At 37.5% G+C, this 25,693-nt stretch overlaps 1 protein-coding gene across 3 annotated transcripts in view; it reads right to left on the bottom strand.

Moving 5' to 3' along the window:
• Window positions 1–17,243, bottom strand: part of LOC132114640 (membrane-associated guanylate kinase, WW and PDZ domain-containing protein 1-like) — a 34,496-nt gene extending 17,253 nt beyond the window's left edge. For 2 of the 3 annotated variants that reach the window (XM_059522874.1, XM_059522878.1), the window contains exons 1-8: window positions 16,958–17,243; window positions 14,622–14,738; window positions 10,703–10,822; window positions 7,245–7,418; window positions 5,533–5,710; window positions 5,015–5,085; window positions 3,886–4,053; window positions 977–1,466 (exon numbers count right to left, since the gene is read on the bottom strand). In XM_059522874.1, coding sequence (XP_059378857.1) covers window positions 977–1,466; window positions 3,886–4,053; window positions 5,015–5,085; window positions 5,533–5,710; window positions 7,245–7,418; window positions 10,703–10,822; window positions 14,622–14,738; window positions 16,958–17,237 — 1,598 coding nt within the window. In that variant the 5' untranslated portion in view covers window positions 17,238–17,243. The remainder of the gene's footprint in view (window positions 1–976; window positions 1,467–3,885; window positions 4,054–5,014; window positions 5,086–5,532; window positions 5,711–7,244; window positions 7,419–10,702; window positions 10,823–14,621; window positions 14,739–16,957) is intronic. The other variant, XM_059522877.1, reaches the window with a different exon arrangement.
• Between the last annotated feature and the right edge of the window lie 8,450 nt (window positions 17,244–25,693).

The raw sequence follows: 25,693 nt of genomic DNA, 5'->3' as shown, positions 1-25,693 counted from the left end.
GTTTTATATACAACATTGCTTGCTGAGTGTAAAGTATATGTGTATGCTTGCTTAACTGAGTTTAAACTGTGTGAGCATTTAAGACATTAAATTGAAAACGGTTCTGATGACATTTGAAAACAGTATTGATGAACATACAGTGTATATTTGAATGCTAAAAATGAATTTGGCTTCTTTGTTTATAGAGGTGGTGTGGGTGTTTACAGGTTTGTGCATCTCACGTGGATGATTACCGTATAAAAAGCATTCATTGCACGTGGTTGTGATCACATTACAGACAATGAGCTCAGATGGGAAAGACTGGACCTCACATTGGTTTCATATGGACTACTTCATCAGAGAACATTTGTTTTAGATAAGAAACTTCAAGCTTTCTACAGACGTGTTTCTCATGTCTGTGTGTGAAGTATTCACTGAGTTTTGTACATTTTATTGGCACATTTCAGAAAGAAGTTTGCAGAGACTGAGACAGCTGAAAGCACAACCTGTATTTTCTTCATTTCACAAAATAACAATCCTTTGTTGATATTGTGAGTGAACACAAATAAAAGTAGACTAGATTCATATTATATATTACGTATGTATGATCAAAAATAGCAGAGAATTTTAAGTTCTTTTCACTGTTATTTTAAAAGGCATTTAATTCTTTTTTTCTTAACACTAAACATTTGTAAAGTAACATAATTATATTGACTTTAGTAACTGTAATCAAATTACACAAATTTAAAATATAATGCGTTACATTACTGCAATATTACATTAACTAACATTACTGTGTAACTCGTAATACCCAACTCTGATATTACCATGTTGATTAATGATAATTAGAATTATTAACAACAACAACAACGGTAATAATAACAACAGTTATTATTATTATTATTATGATCACAACCATGATCACAATAATGAATGAACATGGCTATTTATTGATAGAAACGATAACTCAACCAGTCTGAAATGTCATTCTGGTTACCTGCGTGTGACAAATGAGCTGACCTCCGTATCGCTATGACTGGAGCTCATCCGCTCTGATGGAGGGACATTTGAAGAAGGCACCGCCCCCAACCCTAAAGTCCCTCCCACTCCATTTCCATTGGCCATTGAGTAGGAAGGCAGGGGTGCTGTGTTCCCATTAGCATCCAAGGACTCTTTCTGCATGCGGGGGTAGAAGTTGTTGTGGTGGGACATGGAGCGGTTGAGGTTCACCAAGCCATGCTGGTGTCCATCAGCATGCTGGACCTGGGTTTGAGCGGAACCGGGGGCCGCAGATTTGGTGCTGGTGGGGTCAGAAGGGGAGGAGAGGCTGGTTTTGGGGCAGCCATCAGGGTTATAGAGCATGGGGTAACCTCGACGGAGAACCACGTCCACACTGTGACCCATGGGGACGGATTTCAGCATTTCTACCACTTCTTTATGGGACAGACCCAGCACACAAGAGTCATTGATGTACACTAGGATGTCCGCTGAGAGAGAGAAAGAGAGAGAGAGAGAAACATTTCTGTCATTTGTATTTACACATGTGGGAAATCATAAGCAATCAGATTCTCACTTTTTGAGCACAAGTATTAACTGAAGTGACATGATGTGTGGCCAAGTATGGTGACCCAGTTTGTGCTCTGCATTTAACGCATCAGTCAGTATTGAACCCATCACACAGTAGTGAACACACACAGAGAACACCCACCCGGAGCTGTGGGCAACCATATTGCTGCGGCGCCCGGGGAGCAGTTGGTATTGAGGGTGGAAGAGAGCACTGGTCATTCACTACACCCACCTACAAACTCTGCCGGACATGGGACTTGAACCTGCAACCTTTGGGTCAGACTCTATAACTATTAGGCTGTCCCTAAAAAATGCCCTTAAAGTGGTCATAAAATTAAGAATCTAATTTTCCTTAATTGTATGTTTAAGAATGTCAGTGTACAATACAAAACCTGCTGTAACTTCCTACCAGTCGAAAAAGACAATTTATTCAAACTAATGTTTGAAAGAGGAGGATGAAGGCTGTTTTAACAAGGTCCCTGATCATTACAGTCTTACCTAAAGAGTTTGTCTGAAACATTGTTTTGTGGGTCAGGGAGGGTGAAAATGGTCATGATAAAATAAATAATAACTAAAATCAGTAGAAAATAATTTATCTTTTTTTAACTTTTTTTCAACTAAAAAGGTTTATTTTGGAACAAAAATTATAAACAGAGGACTTTTTTTAAGGACCCTTTAAGGATAAGCGTGTGTGTGTGTGTGTGTGTGTGTGTGTGTTTGTTAGTACACGTGAGTGGACAGTGCTGTGTGTAAGAGACAAGCAGATTAAAACCTACAGGTCCAACTGGATTAAGAGCAGATGAGCAGATTCAAACCATGAGACCCTCCAAATCACCAAATACACACTCACACACACACACACACACACACACACACACACACACACACTAACATTAATCTAATCCAGAGAGAGAGAGAGAGAGAGAGAGAGAGAGAGAAAGAGAAAGCTGTCTAGGGATTTCCTGTCTAAAATAAAAGTGAGGATTGGAGGGATAGATTAAAAGATAGGCAGAGCAGAAAAGCAAACAACTCATGCTCATGGGGTAAAATCTATCTTTTATCCATTCAATCCTTTTCTCTCCTGGTTTTTCTGCCATCTATAAATGATCTTAAATCCAGATCTAGGCATAAAAAGAGGATGTTACAGTCAGCAGTACCATTATATCAGATTCACAATGTCCTTAAGAGCCACCTGCAAAAATCTATGTGTTTTATTAAATTATTATATCTGTCATAAATCTATAAATAATTATAGAACTGACCGTCGAAGTGCCATCTCCTGTACTGCAGATTTATACAGAAGCAGCAAAAGCCGTAGCCACTTTCCAAAAGAGTTTCCGAAAGAGAATACTTGTGTTGCCAGGATAATATGAATGCGGCATGCAGGAAAATCCTCAATTCTTTTTTATTTTATTTTACCAACTTTCTATTTATATATTTAATATTCTCATTGTGAAATTAAAATAAATTTATCCTAAGGAAACCATTAAATTTCATTTACATACATCTCATTTATAGCTGATGCCTTCCTGAATACGCCTGTCCAAAGTGTAATTATTGAGGAAAGACATACGTAATTTAACATTAAAAAACTGTTTTATGTCATTTTTTCCTTTTAAATAACAAAAACAGCTTTATTGAATCATCATCATCATCATAATATTCCTAAATATGCTTGTGCAAGGTGTCATACTGAGAAAAGACGAGCAATTTAACATAAAATAAGGTCATTTTCTTTAAATGACCTTGAGGGGAAGTCGTGGCCTAATGGTTAGAGAGTCGGACTCCCAATCGAAAGGTTGTGAGTTCAAGTCCCGGGCCGGCAGGAATTGTGGGTGGGGGGAGTGCATGTACAGTTCTCTCTCCACCTTCAATACCACGACTTAGGTGCCCTTGAGCAAGGCATCGAACCCCCAACTGCTCCCCGGGTGCCGCAGCATAAATGGCTGCCCACTGCTCCGGGTGTGTGTGTGTGTTCACTGCTCTGTGTGTGTGCATTTCGGATGGGTTAAATGCAGAGCACAAATTCTGAGTATGGGTCACCATACTTGGCTGAATGTCACTTCACTTTAAATGACAGAAACAGCTTTACTGAATAATAGTATATTATCAATAATAAAAATACAGTATTTTTACATGGTCATTAAGAAAAATGTATACCTCAATTCACCCACCATTGGAACAAATGCAAACAGTTTAGATTTTAAAAGATTTCATTTTAGGTCCTAATGATCCCTTTTATAATTAGTTTTTAGTTTTTCATGTGGATAGTGCAATACAGTTCGAGTTGCATTTGTGTTATTATTATTGTTTTTTTTTAAGGCCACTGGGTTAAACCACCTGTTTTGAGTGCAGACGGGCCTCCAGGGGTGACGCTGTACACCTGCAGGAACTCTCGAGGTCTACTGCCACCCACAATGTTAAAGCCAAACCCACGAGGCCCTTTCGACAGGCGGGTGTGTATGGAATAGCCCTTCAATTCAGATGGTTGATCTGTGAATGCAGGTACTAAATGACACACACACAACAAGCAACGTAAGTATCTAAACATGGGATGGTAAGTCCACAGAGTTTAAACAATGCCTTTAAGCCTAAACGCCTACACTACAGTGTTTCAGGATGAAGCTGACTGCTAAACAACAGTGCCATCTGCTGGGATGTGGGTTATACTAGTTATACTCTGTATAAATTGTTCAATCACACACTTTTTCTATTCTAGAGACAGAGACAGAGCACATTGTGAGGATACTGTTTCTCACAATGCAATGCACTTAAGTTGACTTCCCATTTACTGTGACACAATACCCACAAATATTAGTTGTTTTTTTCCACTTTTTTCTTTTATTTTTTTTCACTCAGTATTTCAAAATTGCATAAAAAAATTCAAAATAACCACATTTACTTCCAGCATTTTAACTGGACTGCAACCGCTTAATTAAACACGCAATGTGAAGAGGTCATGTGACAATGTAGATTACTACTTCTGAAACTCGCAAAATGTGTATGGCTTCACAATAGTACGCAGTATACCAAAAAAACTACACACTATTTATTTTTCTAATTTCTAAAAGTTTTTTTCTCATGATTAAATTAGATTTTAGATATTTACTCTATGCACATAAATGTATTGGAACACATGGGCTTCGTACACGTATGCATACTAGAAATAATGAAGATCACTCAGCACAGAGGGGATAGCAGACATGACCTTCTCAAATCTAAGAGAGCGTGCTTTGAGTGATAGATAACATAAAAGGAAAAAGAGAGATGAGAGGAGAAAGCGAGCAGGGAGAGACAAGGGGATCAGAGATGAGGTTTGAAAGGCAAAGGAAACAAGGGTTATGATGAAGGTGTGAGAGAAAGACTAAATGGCTCCAGGAATGTTTGTCATTAATCTTTGTGTGAAGACTGCAGAGAGAGTGACAGTATGTTTGGAAGTTCACATACTCATGCACACATATGCACTTACACTCTGTCTTGCTGACAATCTCTTTGCCCTGAGTCCTTGGGTCCAGCCAGCTTGTGACCTTTGAGTTATGGCTGAAAAATGAGAGAGACTTTTTTTCCCCCCACAAGGTTTCATCAGCATCTTTAAGATGAAATACAACAGCAGTTCTTATGGCAGTATACATTAAGCTGTCTTAATTTTCATAGATAAAGGCAAAAATTATGCATTTTTCATTGACGTGCATCTGAAGTTCAAGTCACCCTTTTTACAAAAAACTGCATCAAAAATGCAAAATAATCATATTTACTTCCAACATGATAACTGTACATCACCTGCTAAATGAAACATTTCTCACTGATGCACATCTTAAAGTTGAAGCGTCGCATTCGCATGTCAAAAATCCAATGTGACATACAAAGGCCTCGTGTCAACTTTGAGTATAATCTTTGATTACTGAAGGAAGCAAATGACCTTCTGTCTCTATTCTTGCTCGCTCTATTTCTCACTATACCATCTTATTTTTTCCCCTGCTGACTCACTTGATGTAATAGGGTTCACCCGTGTCACTGAACGCCAGCTCCCAGTTTTCAGGCAATGCCCCACCATGTCCTCCGTTCTCCATGGCAACCCCTCCATCCCGCCCACTGACTGAATCCCAAGTCTGATTAGGTGAGACTATGGTGGTGGGAGGGGCACTGCTGGCTCCTGCAGACCCCGCTGGGAAACAAAGTACAATGAACATGACATGAGATGTAGCCGTCTTGTATAATCTAAGCAACCACAGGCCAGCGAGAGGTCACACTGTTCATGTTACACTCCTTTTGCCAGCTCTAATATGAGAAAGGCATCAATCCTAAATACAATTCCATAGTTTTTAATGTCAAAACATTCAAAATTCAAGCATAACCTGGTTGAGAAGACATACATTTGTGTTCAAAAACTGTGGGTTAAAAAAATACAAACCCAATTCCAAAAAAGTTGGGACACTGTACAAATTGTGAATAGAAACAGAATGCAATGATGTGGAAGTTTCAAATGTCAATATTTTATCCAGAATACAACATAGATGGCATATCAAATGTTTAAACTGAGAAAAGGTTATTTTTAAGGGAAAAATAAGTAGATTTTTTTTAATGGCATCAACACATCTCAAAAAAGTTGGGACAAGGCCATGTTTACCACTGTGTGGCATCCCCTCTTCTTTTTATAACAGTCTGCAAACATCTGGGGACTGAGGAGACAAGTTGCTCAAGTTTAGGAATAGGAATGTTGTCCCAGTCTTGTCTAATACAGGCTAGTTGCTCAACTGTGTTAGGTCTTCCTTGTCACATCTTCCTCTTTATGATGTGCCAAATATTTTCTATGGGTGAAAGATCTGGACTGCAGGCTGGCCATTTCAGTAGTGGTCTGACATTGTCATGTTGGAAAATGCAAGGTCTTCCCTGAAAGAGACGTCATCTGCATGGGAGCATATGTTGTTCTAGAACTTGGATATACCTTTCAGCATTGATGGTACCTTTCCAAAAGCTGCCCATGCCACACGCACTCATGCAACCCCATACCATCAAAGATGCAGGCTTCTGAACTGAGTGCTGATAACAACTTGGGTTGTCCTAAATGTCCAAAATGAGCCAATATTTGGCATGACATTTCAAAATGTCTCACTTTCAACATTTAATATGTTATCTATATTATATTATGAATAAAATATAAGTTTATGAGATTTGTAAATTATTCCATTCCTTTTTTTACTCACAATTTGTACAGTGTTCCAACTTTTTTGGAATCGGGATTGTAACTGCAAAATGGTGATGTGAATTCAAGTCAAAACCAGAGATGCTAGAAGGTTCAGCACTATATACAGCATACAATATTTAAAAAAGAACACCAAAGTAACTTCTCACTGGCTTTTGTTTTATGTTAGGCTGTAAGTTCTACATTAGTTTTAACAATGGCTTTTAGAAGATAATGGTATTGTCTGTGTAACAGTGGAAAGAGATACTGAGTTTTTTTTTTTTTAAATGACCCTTAAGGGACCACATATAGAGGAAAATTTAAAAGGACCCAAACTTGTGCCTTGGGGTATACCATAAGTAACAGGTCCTGATAAAAAAAGAGAAATTCCCAATCTCAACAGAAAAAGTTTCCCAAATATATTAAAGTACAATGAAATAGGAAGTTTCTTGCATTTAAAAATACCTGTTTAAGAAAAAGCTCAGCAAATTTCAAAATAAACCCAACAGCAGAATACCTGAAAGACCAGAGTCTTCCTCGCTGTTATCACCTTCCTCCACTGCCTTTTCCAGGTTGCTGAGCGATTTGCTACGAGTACGGAAGTTCCTCAGGAGATTTCGATGTTCCTGGTATGTAATGGGGGGGCTGTCAGGACCAATGTGGACTGGCCGAGGTGTACCATAATAGTTCCCTGTGATGACAGAGTTATTTTAGAAAGGGCCTCTATGAAGCTACAATCGAAAAACTGTTCCAACCAGCAAAATTCAAAAACAATGACCTTTAGACACAATGTATTACATGTGCTAACTGAAACAGTCCTTGACAAGATCCATTTTTTACCTAAAAACTATTGTCCCTCGAGTCTATATTTTTAAGCAGCCAAAGAGAATTGTGGACCTGAATATGATAATCAAAACAGTTTGAATCAGGAAGCTTTGGAACTTCAAGATTTCTATTTTCAAAAACAAGATTATCCAAAAAAAGGCATAAATCCAGCAAAATACAAGCCCTATCATGAGTACACTATTAACTTTGCCAAGAAAAATGGTTCTAAAAAAGCATTCAAATTTACACTTACCTGACATATAGACAAACATCTAAAACCACTAGTAAATTTATTTATAATTCAATACAAAATTATGCATTACATATTACATTATCAGCTTAACAATTTCGGTGAAATGTTAAAATTAACATGAATTAACATGAGCTGTTATGCCCCCTTTTTCTTGTACTGACAACACATACTCAAACTGGCATGAACTCCACAAGTCTGGCAAGACTTCCATAAAATCTGTTGATCCATGTTATCCTGCCTTGAGTGAACGTTCCAAAAGATCATCTTGAAATTCTGACCTTTTGTACCAAGGACTTCACATGATCATTATTATTAATTTGCTTATTTGATTACTGACCTAGAAATAGTGCAGAATTACTTTTATGTCATAACATTTCAGATTTTTTTTAAAATGTTCAAAATCCTAAGCTTTCCTTATTTAAAATAGATCTTAAATTGAAAAGTCATTTCCAATGTTGCATGTGACCCCACTGTATCTTTCAAAGTAGAACTTCTTGTATCACCAGTTTTAATGATAAGTTCTAGCTGTACATTTTATCCAAAGAGGATTTTTTTCTGCTGCCCTTTAAACTCCTTTAAACCCTTAAACACAGCTGTTATGGAACTAATAAACGCTTTTAACAACCAAAACAATGGCAAAAAACCTCTAAACATCTACTTTAAATCTCCAAAATAAAACCACACAATATAAAAAATGTTCAGGTAGGAAAAAAAAAAAAAATTACACTATAAGACCACTAGGAGAGCACAATCTTTCATAGCTAAGAGATTTTACTCAGCTTTTTTTTTTTTTTTTACAACAGCTACATGTTCGGCACCCTCAGTGATATTTAATGCAGCATAACTCCCTCACTGCAGCCTATTTACAGCTGTAGAAAAAAATAAAAAGAGAGAGAGCATGAATAGGGGTGGAGGGGTGATCAGAACCAGAGAAACTGAAATAAGGATTACACAGAAAAGCCTCTTTTCTCCTGTACAGAGTGTTAGAAAAGTAGGAGTGTGGTGTGGTTTCGGGCAGGAGAGATGACTCATGAGCTGTGGGGCATCACTGCTCAGGTGTTAAAAATACTTTTGTTATTAATACTTTGTAATTATAGGCATATTAAAACAAACAATGCCAGTTGCAATGCCTCACATTTATAGAGTTATTTCTAAGGGTCATTAAGTTTAAAAAAAAAAATTAATACTTTTATTCTGCAAGGATGCATTAAATTGATCAAAAGACAATAAAGGCATTTATAATGTTTGAAGAAATATTTCAATTTTAAATAAATGCTGTTCTTTTAAAGTTTTTATTCATCAAAGAATCCTGGGGGGGGGGGAAGTGCATCACAGTTTCCAGAAAAAATATCAAGAAGCACAACTTATTTCAACATTGATAATAATAAGAAACACTTCTTGGTCACAAAATCAGCACATTAGAATGATTTCTTATAAAATCATTTGACACTAAAGTTATTTCAGCTAATTCAACTTTGCCATCAGAAGAATAAATTACATTTTATAACATATTCAAATAGAAAACAGTTATTTTAAATCACAATATTATTGTTTTTGTATTGTATTTTTGATCCAATAAAGCCTTAGTGGGCATAAAAGACTTTCAAAAGCATGAAAAAAAATCGTATCGGCCCCAAATATTTGAACAGTAGTGTATATATAGTGAAGATTTTGGCAAGATAAGGAAAAATCTAAAGGACTAAAAGTAAAAATTGTTGATACTGACATGGACCGTGATTGGACCATGACATTTACATCAATCATCAGCTCTTTTACTGTTTAAATTCCCCGAAACAGATTTGCATAAAAAAACTTAAAACAAATTGTATGTGGGATGGAGATGGACATAATAGGTGAACATCTTTCTTGCCTTTTTTTTATATAAATGAAAGTCGTGCAACAGCATCAAAAACACGAGTCAGCGGAAACATATTCATTAATCCAAGAGCTGCATCTTTGAAGGATGTCATAGTGTGAATCTGCAGCTGTGTGTAAGACCCTTAATAAAGACATCAGCAGGCTCAGCCATCAGTCTGCATCCCATGCTTGTCCTCTCTGCATTAGGGCTCTTTTTCAGCTCTTTCTGCTGATAATGTTGGAGGACAGAACCGAGCCAGCACGGCACTTTTCTCTGCAGCCTGGAGGTGTGTAAGACCCTTAATAAAGACATCAGCAGGCTCAGCCATCAGTCTGCATCCCATGCTTGTCCTCTCTGCATTAGGGCTCTTTTTCAGCTCTTTCTGCTGATAATGTTGGAGGACAGAACCGAGCCAGCACGGCACTTTTCTCTGCAGCCTGGAGGTGTGTAAGACCCTTAATAAAGACATCAGCAGGCTCAGCCATCAGTCTGCATCCCATGCTTGTCCTCTCTGCATTAGGGCTCTTTTTCAGCTCTTTCTGCTGATAATGTTGGAGGACAGAACCGAGCCAGCACGGCACTTTTCTCTGCAGCCTGGAGGGTGCTTCTCTTGACTCTGTTTGGCTTGACCATTTGGATCTCTGACGTGACGCCCTGACCCTCACCATGTGTTCGCGAGGACACACAAACTCAAATGCATGCGCAAACAAACTCAGTTGAACAGTAAGCAATTCCTATATCCAAAACAAGGCTTGTCTGCCTCATATTTGTATGTGAATTGTTTGAATATGAATTTTTTGTTAAATCTGTGGAATAGAATTAATTATCAAATCAGCCTAAATGTTTAAAAAACAAATATGAAAAATTCAATCATTTTGACTCCAAAGCCCCTGATTGTACACAACAACTTTTTAAAGGCCCCCTAGCCCTAGTTTTGTTTTAAAAACGTATTTTAATCTACCATGTGAACAGGTTTAAAGAGCTAGTGGCCCCCAATCCTCTGGTTGTGAAACAATGGTTTGGCAATATGGATTCTGACCTTTAAACTTCCCACTTTCCAGCAGGGCTCCAGACTCTTCCAGGGAGAAGAATTCCTCAATGGACACAAAGTTATAATCCACCCCTGAGATCTCTCCATCCCGTGGTTGCCTTGTCGTACCTGTGTCAAAGCAGGGTGAGCAAAACTTGCTTTTGCTTAACTTACCAAAAGAGACGTATGAATAGGTTAAAAGTGGACAACAAGCCATTGAAATGGAGAACGTAAAAATAGAAAGGCCAGTAGTGCTACACACAGGGAATTTTAAAAGATCATTATTTTTTCATAAACTTGCATCTAACCTTTGCTAAAAATCGAATGCATTTTTTGAAACAAACAAAAAATGTCCTGATGACATCACCATGAGGCTAGTTGCTTTAATGCATTTGATGTTTGGATCTACAGGACCACAGAAAACAGAAACACAGCTGTCACACTTATATACAAGACCTGAAGAAAGCTGAATTGCCTTGATATGGTAAAGAATGGAGTTTAATGTTTGAGTGAGTGCCAAATGAAGTTAAAACGTAACTGTTTACACACTAACTATATATTAAACAAACTGTCTGTGTGTCTGTTTGTATATGAGATTATACAACGTCCTCTCAGTTTTCTATCTCAAATGAATGCTGAGAAAACTGGATTTTCCTGAGGTAGATTAGCAGTGCATCCCGATTTAAGATCACTGAAACTCTCCGGTGTTGCGGAAAAGATAAAGCAGGAAACCTGCATGCTTTGATCAATCAATCGACCTTGCCAAATGGTTCTGAAGCAAAAGTCTTTAAGGAAGAGAAAAAGTATGTGGTTTATGAGGTAGTGCGGCTATCAATGGATGCAACACATTTATTCAACATCAAGTAGGATTGTAATGGCTTAAAAGCTTTTAGCCACACAATAAATCATCCATTAATATCAAAACACTGCATTGTCCCAAGGTATTATACAGCCCGAATATGACATGACAGCCCATGCAAAAAGCATATGAGCACACTCGAACCCTATACATTCAATCTGAAATGAATCTCTAATGAATGTGTAGATTGAGACATTAAGAATTTTTGACATTGAGGGCTTTTAACACGTGACATTTCTGAGTTAAGCTGGACATTTAACAGGAAAAAAAAGGAACTGATTGGATTGTGATAACCAGGCGTAATTTTTCAGAAAAGAGCCAGGTGGTTTGGGTTTGAAATATAGTTATCTGTGTTGTCAGCTGGAAAGGACAGTTATTACATCTTGATGAAAGATTACAAGGAAACTTTTTTTTTTTATCTTTGGTAATAACATTTACTGATGATGAATTACACAAAATAAGACCAGGAACATGTTTTAGAAAGGCAAATAATGCTGACTTCATGTTGTCTCTAAAAGCCCCAATGCAACACCATGATAAACATTTAGCATGATGTTCAGCACCTGCTTAAACATGGCTGTGTTCTTATATACTGACACACCTGTGCTATTTTATCTTGAAAGAACAGAAAAGAGGAGCATCTTACAGTTCACAGTCTTCTAACTACCTGCAATCAATTCAGAGAAGTGGCAGTAAAATTAGCTGCTTTATGGTGTCAAAATAATGATGGGATAAATAAACGTGTTATTAAGGAAAGCCGTTTTATTTCAACTAGACAGGCTATGTAACTGAACCGACAAATTAAAAACATTATGTGAATGGATGCACAAAAATGATTGTGCTTATGTGTACATTAGCAAGCATGCGTGAATGGGTCTGTGTTTGGGTGCTGACACGTTTATGCGTATATGCATGCACAGGAGCGATGAAAGGCACAGCAGGGTACCTCAGGCTGCAGACAAAGACAAATTGTGCAGCTTTGGAATTCAAGAGCAGGAAATAGGTGAAATTTGTATCATGCAGGATGGATTAAATGCATCAGCTGTGATGGTGAACGGGTGCCTGATGTTTTAAAGGGGCCAGCAGGAGTTATACATTAATAAATGCATGCAATCATTTCTGAATATAGTTGCAGTTTTGTTGCCAAGGCAAAATATGAAGTGAGTGCACTGCTGTGACATTTGATGACAGTTTCCATGGCAATGGTTAAAGTGCATCACATTACCTCAAAGTGACTGAACCTTTGTTTCTACGTGAGGTTTGACGTGATTGTAAATTGGATTTGTTTACAGTCTCTGTGAGCATTAAAGCATGAGATTGCATGCATGCTTTTGCTGGCTGATGTATTTCAGTATGTTTCTCATCTGTGTTTTCATTGCAGTTGTTCTACTTTAGGGGTCTTCATCCTTTTTCAGGCCAAGAAGCCCTTGGTGGATAGAGGGAAGCATATTGTATATTGTATTATACATATTGTATAATCTTGTGTACCCAGACCTTTGACTAAACATGAGGTCAGGTCTATTTTGCATAGGAAAATTAATTGAAATAATGGAGTGTGGTCTTTATGAATAGTTTTAGTTAGACTAGTTCTAAAGTACTAGAAAAATTGCAAACAAATAAATACATAATAAGAATTTTGCTTGTGCAATAATTAATACAAAAAATCTTGCTCACTCATTTAACGTTTTTATTTCCTAAATAGGAAGAAAAAACTAAATTCAAATGAAATTTTCACAAGCCTAATCCAAACCACTTATGTAGACACTTGAAATCAAATTAAACTCATTTATTTTTATTAGGGCTGTCAATTTAATGAATTAGTTATGGAAAAATAATGCAATTAAAATATTTTAACGCAGTTAACACACCTGCCCCACCCATTTTATGCAAGGCAACAACTCACTGCATGATGATAAAGTCCATAAATGCTGTTATGTGCCCCTAAAATTCAAGATATTAGGGCTAAATTCCCCTGTATGAGTTCTTGTCTCATATTTAGATTATACGGGGTTGTGTAAGCGCAGTGGATAAGACACATGCCTTTGGTGTGAGAGACCCAGGTTCGAATCCACTGTGAGACACCAATGTGTCCCAGAGCAAGACACTTAACCCCTAGGAGGCATGCGACCTCTGACATATATAGCAATTGTAAGTCGCTTTGGATAAAAGCATCAGCTAAATGAACAAATTTAGTTCAGTTTAGTAAATAAGTAGTTAATATTGTGATATATTTTAAACACAGTATTGTCTGATTTTGCTTAGAACCAATGATTCAAAGGCTTGTTCATAAAGAGATCCATTTACTTTATTTCTGAATGAATAAGCCGTTTGAATAAATTGAATCTAATGAATGACTCAACTGCGGCATCCCAATGTGCCTACTTATGCTATGCCCTCAAAGTATGTACTCTTCTGGTGAAGAAAAAGTACAAACTTTTGAGTGTGTAGTAGAAGAGTAGGCAAGCTTTGGGACATACTATAACGTTATACAATTGCGTCTTTAATTGTCCGCTCTGTCCCATAATTATATGCATCCTGTCACTGTCATTAACATTTTTTATCGATTGACAGCCCTCATTTTTAAGCAGTTGTCTGTGACAAATATGTCTGGATAGTGGTCTCACACAAAAAAAAAAAACAAGTAATATAAGACACAGCATCTACTGCTAAAGTCTCACTCTGCATGTAACTTTAAAAAAAATCTGTTTCCCTGAAGCCTGAATAAAGCCTTTGTGCACCTTTAATGACAAACAGGGACAAATCCAGCAATTATATTATCCTCAAAAGCTCTTTTTGTGCCAGTCGGGTATCTTGTAAACATGACTTTGTTTTTAGACACACTGATTAGCCTTTACTCCCAAAAGTTATGTTCTCAGTCATATTAGAGTTTACCAGTTGAAGCGAGTACTTTTGTCTTGAAAAAGCATTAGACAGTCAGCAAATGAACTTAAAATATTTTACAGTTGGACATTTAACACACATTTTCATCTTTTTTCTCCAAATTTAATTTGACATCCTGTGTTAATTAAAGACGCTGTTTTACAAAATAATGCAGTGTGGGTCACTCACAGGGCACAGCGCGCAGGTAGAGGTTCTCTCGTATGACCTGTTGGAGTTGGCTGTCCATGGATCCGGGTGTAAAACACTTGCTCAGGTAAAGTCTGAGATCCTTACAGAGAGTTGAGCCTACAGATTACAAACAGAACACATGAGCGAGAATGAGATGGGGAGATCTGAAACCACTTTTTAATAAACGCACTGTTTCGCCAAACTCACAAACAGAACACTGCTGTCACCATGGAAATATGAGAAAAAAGGTGAACTGTCCAAGTGAAACTGTCAAAGACGCTGTCCTAAAAATAAATTAAAATACACCTTAAAAGTGATGAGGGTAAAATGCTCTCTCACTCTGAATTAAGTCCTAATGCCACACACGCATGCTGAGACTGCACTACAACTGCAGAAGTCTCTAAGGTCAGTGTGCTGTTGTCACAAACAAGCACTGTGGAGCATCTAACAAGACCTATCCGCCCTCCTTGGCTTCTCTGTATTGATTTTTGCACTTAATATAATCCGGTGGTCCTTTCCGCACACAATCTCAACACATGGACTCCTCAAGGACACATGGGAAAGGTATCCACTTATCTATTCATTTTTTTAAGTGCATTATGACCTTAGATGACAGAGAGCTTCCTTTCATGCAGTACATTAATGGTCTTTATACATTATGTATGGGGATTGCCCGCACTGTTACTCGCCGATGCCGGGCTCCACCCCAATGCTGACAGCGATCAATCGGGCTGACCAGGGCAGAGAGTTCCGGAGAGGTGTGGGATATCACCACCACTTAACGTCTGACGCTGAACTGTAGGAAGGTGGACACTTGGAGTAGATATTGCATATCAGGATACTTTTTTTCCATGCTGTTATTAAAAACAGTCCTGTGTAATTTGAGAGAGTAAGACTATTCTGAGTGTGACTGTCCAAACTAACCACAACAGTGAAAAGTAACAGAACATTTTGTCAGAAAATTTGTTTTTAATTACACCAAAATCTCTTTAGACCAAAAGCCAGTTAATTAAACATAATATACAGAGGAGAAGAGATGGATTGTGGAAGTTCAGAAACATTGGACAAACCCGTAAACTTTGTAATTGGTTAAAACTTTGCTTCCTGTCAACCTACTGTCCTATCTAAAGAAAAGAAATAAAACGTAAATCTTTTTTTTTTCTGTGACTGCACAGCTGAATTAGCAGCCATTACTCCAGTATTCAGTGTCACATGATCTTTTAGAAATAATGTCTAATATGCTGCTTTCATGCTCACAAAACATTTGTTATCATCAATATGAAAAACAGGATTTTTGATTAATAGAATGTTCAAAAGAACAGCATTTATTAGAAACCCTTTATAACTTAATAAATGGCCTTTCTGTAAAATAAATTGTTACTGGCCCCACCCTTTGAAACTCTAGTGTATCTTCAATTCAGTAGGAATAAAAAAAAAAGTATTCTTTTTCACTCGTTTCTAATTTTGTTAGTTCCATAAATAACTACTCTATTTGCTAAATTTATACAGTTTCTAAACCAAGCAGAAAAGTTGCTATGCTCAACCATTCAATCCTTAAAACATCTAAAAACTTTTAGTGATAGTTTTGATGTAATAATAAATACAATTGTTTTTAGAACCATTGTTTGTTATACAAATGATGCTGTATCTCACATAATTAGCGTAATTTGACATTCTTGTTAGTGCACAACATGTTGACAAACCTGTGAATGCCTTTATTAAGCATTAATTTATGGTGTTAAGAACAACTAAAAATTCTTAACACTTCCTTGTGTAGAAGCTAGACATGAATATGGTAAATCAAATCCCCATGGAGCATCTTGAACTGACGTATTCAGGCAGGTTAGATTAGGATAATACAATCCTCAGGCAGAATGACACTAACGGGTGACATGTCACACTGTGATCTACTCTGGGCTGTATATTGTCGGTAGGTATAAAGCTCTTACACAACCCAAGTATTTCATTTAATAAGTGCAACAAAATGCACATAAAACCTCCCAAAATAACATAATGTGGCGTGTAGCAGCCTTGTTAGAAAAGACCTTGGCTGGTCATAAAAAGGTCACAGGTTCAACCCCATGCAGATGTGACCCATTAACTGGAAAGTTACCCATTTTTATCTCCGTTTTCATTTTTAAGGAAATGATGACGGTATTTCCATTTAAAATGTAGTTGATCTAATTCTACTCTGCAAATTGTATCTTGTTCAAAAGAATATTCAGGAATTCTTCTTTTTGCATTAACCTTCTCTTATCCAATGCAAAGTAGTTCTCCAATTTACAGTACCTAATCTCCCGCACCAGTCAATTTGCACTTATCGGTAAATAGAGTACCTGGTAATACTGTTTTGATCCGAATGGGATGCGGACATGAGTTCAGAACCCCTCTCACATCTCCCAAGGTCAATCCGAGGACAGGTGTACTGCCGATCTCTAGGATGATGTCACCAACAGTGGCTCCACCCCCAGGTGCTGCTGTAACAAATGGGAACTCTCCATAATCTGCACCACCACCAATGGCCACACCAAGCTCTCCCGAGGCTCCGCCCAGTGGGACGAAGCTCTCCTGCACTTTCGAGCGCCAGTGCAGCTTTTTAACAGTGGCCTTAGACATAGCGACAGCGCTGAAAGAAAAAAAAGAATAGGAAAATATGTTAACAATATGTTCAATTTGTGTCTGCAAAAATGAAAAGGAGATTTCCATGCCGAAAAATACCTTAACCCTCCTAAAATGGTTTATTGGCCTTAGCTGAATTCCCAGTTTGGTTGGGATGGTCTGTTAATTTTAGACACTTTTCAGCTAGTCAGACTGTGAGACCAGCTGATTACCCTGTTAAACCAACCGAAGACCAGCTTGGACAGGTGAGAGGACTACCTTAAACTAGCTTAGGGTTTTTTGAAGGGTCACCTACAAATCAGGATATTTGCACAAAATATTTATAAAAAAATATTCAGGGTAACCCAACCTAATTTAGTTTTCAAAATAGGTTATGAATAGAATATGAATCATTTTGGATCATTTTGGATCAGCCTCAAACACTTTTACTGTGTGTGTGTGTGTGTGTGTGTGTGTGTGTGTGTGTGTGTGTGTGTATGTATGTGTATGTGTGTATGTGTGTGTGTGTGTGGATGTGTGTGTGGATGTGTGTGTGTGTGTGTGTGTGTGTGTGTGTGTGTGTGTGTGTGTTTGTGTGGATGTGTGTGTGTAACAAGGACATATTAAATTAATTAAAGGTGACAGCAAATGCATCAATTTCAAAATAAATACTGTTCTTTTGAACTGTCTATTCATTAAAGAATGCTGAAAAAAGTTTCCATGAATTTCTGAAGGATCGTGTAACACTGAACACTGTGGCTGCTATCACAGTTATAAATTACATTTTAAAATATACTGAAAACTTTCATTTAAAACAAGTCTCTTATGCTCATCAAGTTTGCATTTTTTGACTTGATGAGCATTAAGAGACTTAAAAAAAAATCTAACCAATGCCAAACTATTGAACAGTAGTGTACTGTATATTAAGTGAACAAAACAACTGAATGTGGCTTTTTTACATGTAGATTTGAAGACATTGCCCGCTTTAACTATAACAAAAAGGATAAGATGAAGCACAAAGTCAAACACATTAATAATGAGAATGTATGTCCCATGACTCTTCTAACAGGCACAAAATGAGAGGCAAGGGCCTTCACTAACACATTCATGTGAGTCCCAATGGTATTCCACAAGCTAAACACATGATACGAGTCTTCAAATTGAAACAAAACAAGCAAACAGATGGTCAAACCACAGTGGGGGGTGATTCCATCCACAAGCACAATTTACACAGGCTCATTAAAAATGCATAGATTTATTTCAGGTGTCAACGAATCTACTACCAAATATGTACACGTTTTTGCCTGCAAAATCATCTGGGCTTTCCACTAAAGATGGTAAAGTAAAAAAAAATAAAAATACACAACAAATCATTGTCTCAGAGGATCTGTCAAATTACTCATCAGGTTTGGCTGCAGAAGGCCCTCTCTCTCTTTCTCTGCATGCGTGTCCCTGCTGCTTAGACTTATAGCAACTCATATAGTCTATATTGAATTGAATCAAAAGCGAAAGACACTAGAAAACAAGTAACAACAAACGCAAATCATCTGAAATTAAGATAAAACACTTCGATGTTTCTGATAACAATCCTGCAGTGCAAAGATCACACACTAGTTAAAGCATCATCTAATATACATCAGTAATGGTGGGGTGGCTAAATCTTTAAATGGACAATAGTCACAATACCAACAGAGTTACATGGTTACAGCAACACCATTGCAGTAAACTCAGGGAGGAGAGGAGAGGAGCATTCTGGCGCTTTTCCATTACCTCACAAAGAGAGAGAAAGTTATTACTACAGGTTGTACAGTCTCTGCCTGGAGATGTGGAGAAATAGCAGAGCGAGTCTCCTTAAAAACCAAAAGCAAAAAGTGGCATGAGCACTTCAAACGCCCGTTATCAAAGTCCATCCAACCTGCTGCTGTGTGTTCGCACCTCACTTGAGCACACACACAGTACAGTGTGAATGTGAAATGAGTGTGTACAGTTTGCCAGAAAACCTCTCATGCAGGTAAAATAAGACTCAGAACTTAGAATACACGATTAATATATAAATTAGCTTTAAATGTGCATCTGGATCGTGTCTACCACTTTGTTCGCTATGTTCCTGGCATCCCTCTGGGATGATGTTTCATGTTTTTCTTTGTTACATGACGTGTGTATTTTATCAAGATCCAAAGCCCTTTCCCTCTCTGATTAAATCCTGCTTGCATCCTCTGCATCACATATGCATGCTGAGTCTTCATGGGCTGCTGAGATGTTGAGAATAATTGATTAAGTACTTTGGAAAGGTGCCCAAAACTGCCACCCAATCCTACTTATGAATAAAGAACTTATAACCCCAAACAAAAGACCTGTTTTTGTTTTTCATACCGTTCAAGAGCATCAAGACCATGGACCACAAAACCAGTCTTAAGCTATCGCTGGGGTATATTTTTAGAAATAGCCAAAAAACAGTGTATGGGTTTTCGTTTATGCCAAAAATCATTAGGATATTAAGTAATGATCATATTCCATGAAGATATTTTGTAAATGTCCAAATATATCAACCTAATTTTTGATTAGTAATATGCATTGCTAAGTACTTCATTTGGACAACTTTAAAGGTGATTTTCTCAGTATTTAGATTTTTTTGCACCCTCAGATTCCAGATTTTCTAATAGTTGCATCTCAGCCAAATATTGTCAGATCCTAACAAACCATCAATGGAAAGATTATTTATTCAGCTTTCAGATGGTGTATAAATCTCAATTTCGAAAAAACATTGTGGTCCAGGGTCACATTTTACATTTATTCATTCAGCAGAGCAGATGCTTTCATCCGAAGTGACTTAACTGCCAGTCAAAATTATCTTATGTTTGCTTAGGCTGCATTTATTTGATCAAAAAAAATTCAAAAACAAAAATACTAAGCAGCAGAAACATTTTTCAACATTTATAACAATAAGAAATGTTTTTGAGCACTAAATCAACATATTTGAATGATTTCTGAAGGATCATGTGGCACTAAACACTGGAGAAATGACTGCTAAAATTCAGCTTTGCCATCAAAGGAATAAATTACATTTTAATTAAAATATATTCAAATAATTGTATTAATATTTCATTATATTACTTTTTTTTCTTCATATTTTTGACATGTAGACTCAAAGCCAGGTTTTAAAAGTTTTAAGTATAAGCTGGACAAACTACAGTAGAGCAAAGGGGAATGTAGAAAACTCTTCCCTTACATTTTTTTTTAAATGTGACTTCAGACCTACTGTAAACCTTGCCTGCACACATCGGATATTCTCATTAACTCTGAGGGAGTCTGTGGCACCAAAGAAGAAGTGCGGAAAGAAGATAAATCCGTCTGGATCTTCAGGTGAGTCGAAGAACATGCTCAAATCGAGAACAGGTTTAGTTGAAAACTAAAGGTCCAGATGTCACTGGACCAAGAAGAGAGATTTTTGTGGATGTCACTGAGCTGGGATATTTGGGTGCTGAGATCCGCTGCTTGTTTGACATTTTGTCTACATCTAATGCAGCAACTCTTAACGTCAATTATTTGTTCAGGCTGTGGAACAAGACTGAAAATCAGAGAAGAATGAAATTCGATTTCTACCCCATGTTTCCTCCCTGAAGCAAAAGATTATGGGATGTCTTGATCTTAATCTATTGTAGAACTGAACATTTACTTAATCTCCCAAATTAGAGAAACCCTCTGCTCTGGAAAAAAATCCTACTTGGTTTGCTCATCTTATTTAGTCTTCCAGGCTGGTCTGTTGCCTGGTTTCAGACGGGTTTGGAGCACTTTACATCTGGTTAGGGCCTCTTAAAACCAGCTTAAAACAGCATAACAGTTCAGGCTGGTTTAAGCAGGATTTCTTTAGAAAGATCAGCTTGGCATAGGCAGAAAATATCTTCAGAAGTTATTTCCAAAGAAAAAGGTACAGCCAAAAAAAAATCAGAACCCAATAATATTGAATCACTCGGAAACATGTTTAAAATCTCTCTGCGGCATCACAATGCGAATCACTGCTGTGTAGAGAGCCTCAGGTACTGTACATCAGTCTGCTGTTATGTGCTGAACTATTAAAGCTTCCAGAGCAATTGAGAGCCACGGGGTTCGTTTTTCTCCACATCAGCAGTCAAGGTTCCACAATAAAAACAAACAATCTGGAACTCAGAACAAACCTCTTCAGTTAAAAGAGGTCACTTTAGACGTGATTCTGACATGATTTAAGTCACATTAATTTAGGACTACAATTCCCAAAATCAAATGGAACAATTTCAGCTACTCCTCCGCTTTTATAACCAGATTACGCCACTGAAAGTGTGTGTGTGTGTGTGTATTTATATGCTATGTAGTTACTATTATAATTAGTATTTTATTTTTAAAATAATATATTCATTTATAATAGTTTTTCATCATATTTTCCGTTTTAATTTTTGTTTTGTGTTTCATTTTATTATTATTTATTAATATTGTAAATTATTATCATTATTTGTTTTAGTGTGTGTTTTCACTTAAACATCAAATATTTAGTACATATTAAATAAAAAAGTATTATTATATTTTATTTCAGTCAATGTTTATTTTATTTCTGATTATTTTCATTTAAAAATGGTTTTATGGTTTTAGATTTATTATAATCATATTCTAAAACATGGATTACCTTCTTTAGAGTCATGTGATTTTTTTAAATTGTATTTTGTTTTATAATTATATTCTGTTCCTTTCTTATTCACATTCTCTTGCATAACTGTATCTTTATATAAAGTATTTTCTTTTATCTTGTCTATGGCCTACATAAATATTATTGATCCTGTCCTCCAACAAAAAATGACCATTTGTGCAAGCATTTATTACGAACTATATTTACGTTTTAAAGTTAATCGCCCTCTAGCGGGCGTAAAAATAATGACAGTATCGCGTTGCGTCTGTCGTCATGAATTGACGTATAATGTCATTACCAATCAAAACGCACGTTTATTTAAATGCAATGTGTGGGCGTTTTACACATAGACAGTAAAATAAATGGCCACAGCGACCCCATTGGAACTCAATTGAGACAAGTGAAGCCCGTTTTTAGCGTTTTTTAGCACTTCCGTTTCTGACGCGCAGACTCAAACTAAGCTTGATGACGTCAGCAACCTGTCTGACAGATGTAAATCTTCTAGTAGCTGTGCGTGAAAACTGCCATCGTTAATCTTGCAGAGACGGCGAGCTTGAGCGGGGAGTTCTTTGGCGTGAGTGAGCAGGAGTAAGTATTCTGATTAATTATTTTGTATAGTATTTTAAAATGTAACGCCAGTACGCCATATTAAGTTAATTGCCTGCGAGTTTCTCCTCCTGTCTGTACGGTAATGCGACAGAGAGTCGAGTGGTTATGACGCAATCGTTAGCCTATTTTTACAAAAACTGTTTCTACGGGGCCATAATGTAACATACAGGTAGAAGGTAATGGAGCCCTTTATACATTGTCGTGTATCTTTAGAAAGAAATAATGAACAAACGGAGTCTTTAAACGCCTCAGATGTAAAGTTATTCGCTGTCAAAGTGACGCCAAAATGAATGGGAGTCAATGGGAATGCTTACGCAAGTGAAGTTCTGCTACAAGATGGCGGCACGTGGCCGACTTCAACTTCCGGTCGACTTCCTTGCCGTCTAGTTTTACACCGATCTCACAGTATTTCCTACATATTTTACTAGGTGGCTTATTCGTTCGAATGACCACACCTAACCCCACCCCTAAACCTAACCCTCACAGAAATCATGCTAAATTATGATTTATTGAGCATACATTTTTGTGCACGTCCGTTCCCTGGGATCGAACCCATGATAGCATGATTACATATCGAGGTATAACGCAATAATCTACTAACTGAGTTACACGAAACGTGACCCTGAGGGCAAATAAAAGAGTACAAAACATTAATATGAAAACGACCATTTGCCGATAGGGGCGCAATTGTAGTATACGTTCTGATGGGTCGTATTTCAGGGATTTGGACAAACGACCTATACAAGCGTATTGGTTGGAGGGCAGGTTGATATTAGTTGTCTAGTTGTATTTTTATTTTTTTCTATGTACTGGAAGCTTCAAGTGCATTGTGTGTGTGTCTTATTCTAATTCTGTTTAACAATGGATTGTTTGCTGAATGAAATTCCCTCACAGATACTCAATGGACAAACACATGTAACTACCAATCCTCATAAAAAGTAAAACACACTGATATGCATATAAGTGTGGCCATAAACGCTGTGGAGGGTTATGATTGTGTCGAGTGGGGCTGTATGCTGCTAGCCAATGACTGCAATGGCCATTATTTACCAGCGGAGGAGAGTGGACTGTGAATCCCACATCTCATCTCACATCAGTGCAAACCCACAGCACGGAGACTCGCAACTCGTCTGGCACATTTTCTCAGCACCTGCTCGCTCTCCCATTACACACTCTACACTTTATTTGTCTCACACACACATACAGAAAAACACGCATATTCATTTAAACCTGACAGGGTTACGTTGCCTCCAAACAGGAGTGCTCGAGGGCCGCTGTTTTACTACGTGGACCAACAGTTCACTCACGCGCTCGCGCTAATGTACTGCTACTGTTGTCTGAAAGGCGCTTTCACGCGAAAATATTTTACTAAAGATAGAAACGAGTAGCACATGCCGACTTGAAATTAATCGTGGTAGAATATGTGGTAGAGACAGTTGACAAACAAAGCAGTTGACAATGAGAGCCCGCGCGGCGTTAGATGCTGCAGAGGCAAAGTGGCTCTCCTGGCATCAGTCACCACTAAGGACATAATGGAATTCGCGCGGTACAGAAATGAATGGATAAAAGCATATGGCAGTAGTATCGGATAGTCAGCCAAGCAACAATGCGATGGTCTGAAACATACCTTCATAATTCCAGCCTCCCCCGCCCCCCGCGACGTCTTGCCTTATGGCTGTAATCCTTTACAATTCATCTATCAATATTGATTGCTTATTGGAGTCGCAAGTGACTGCAGATATGCTGTGTTGGAAGAGCACTACGGTTCCAGGCACTACGGTGAACTGGCCGGAGACTGAGGACAGTGTAGCATTACAGTCCCGCGCGGAAGCCTCGTGCCCTCAGGGCCGCTCAGCTAATTGAACATGGGTCAAAATTACGCTGCATTTAGTACAGCTCTTTCTTTGCAGGTTTGGCAATAAGGAAGCGATGATAAGCCAGCCAAGCAGAGAGGAGGAGAAGGCAGGGACGTGGAAGAAACTGTGAAACAGGGACTGATCGGACCGCCTATCGGTGGAGGTTGATTGGACAGCGCCGCGCGACAGTAGGAACACATGAACGCGCCGTGACTCCTTACCCAAATACTGTACTTCAATCAAGAAGATGTATTTGAATAGATAGTGAATAGGACTGCACGCCTTTCATTAAGCATGCGAACGTTCTGATCAAAGACACGAAGAAAGTATGGGATACCCTGTAAAATATATTTATTTTTGGTGACACTATGAAAATCGCTCATCTGAGATGTCAACAAGTGCAAATTAATTCACGGACGAATTAATTTAAATAAAAACACTATTTGTGCATTTTCATTCTTGGCCACACAGTCATTTTTAAAACAAGAAAACGTACATTTTTAACCTCATGTTTGGCTAGTTTAAGGCAGCAAGGCTATGCAGTCATGTATTTCTGATTTTATTTTTTGTCAAAAAGCGGCAACGTAAATACATGCTATTTACATTAGGCTAACTAAATATCTTAAACAACACAAAAGTTAATTAATAACAAAAATAAGAAAAACCTTTTTTTAACATAAGAATTAAAAAACACAGATAAATTCTAGGAATGCAAGTAGATCATTAAAAAGTATTACTTAAAAAAATATAATTAATTTTTTTAAATAAATTACAATGTAGGATACAAGCTATTCAGTTTATCAATTAATAGGTTTATAATTTTTTACACTCTCTCTCTCTCTCTCTTTCATTTTTACAGTTAAGAATATGTTCTGATTGAGAAAACATTTTTAGCATGCAAAAAAAGCCTTCAAACAATGTCCACGGAATTTTAGTCTGGCCTAAACTGAACATTTCCATATGCATTAATAAAAAGCGTTTATACGCATTTATAAATGTGTTGATTTATAACAAACTGTGGCATTCACATTACATCGATGAGCCTGTAGGTGGGTGACACTCTTGGTGGTCTGCTCGCTGCAGCAGCCTCTCGTTGATTGAATGGATCTGTTTCAGCTGACATCAGCGGAATACTTTCACTTTTTACAGTTCGCTATGACGTCGGCGCAAACTCTACTAAAGACGATCTCAGCTCTGTTCCAGAACCACGATTGACTTGTGTTACAAAACAAGACATAAACAGTATTGTTGTTCTCAAAGATTCGCCAGCCATGATTACACCACTGTTTTGGATGAAAAAAGGACGAAGTGTCGTAAGCGCCATTAACTACTGCTCACATTTTATCCATGTG

The sequence above is a fragment of the Carassius carassius genome, chromosome 34, assembly GCF_963082965.1.
Source record: "Carassius carassius chromosome 34, fCarCar2.1, whole genome shotgun sequence".
Lineage (NCBI taxonomy): Eukaryota > Metazoa > Chordata > Actinopteri > Cypriniformes > Cyprinidae > Carassius > Carassius carassius.
Note: the sequence above shows the minus strand (reverse complement) of the source record. Positions and strands in the feature narration are given on the sequence as shown.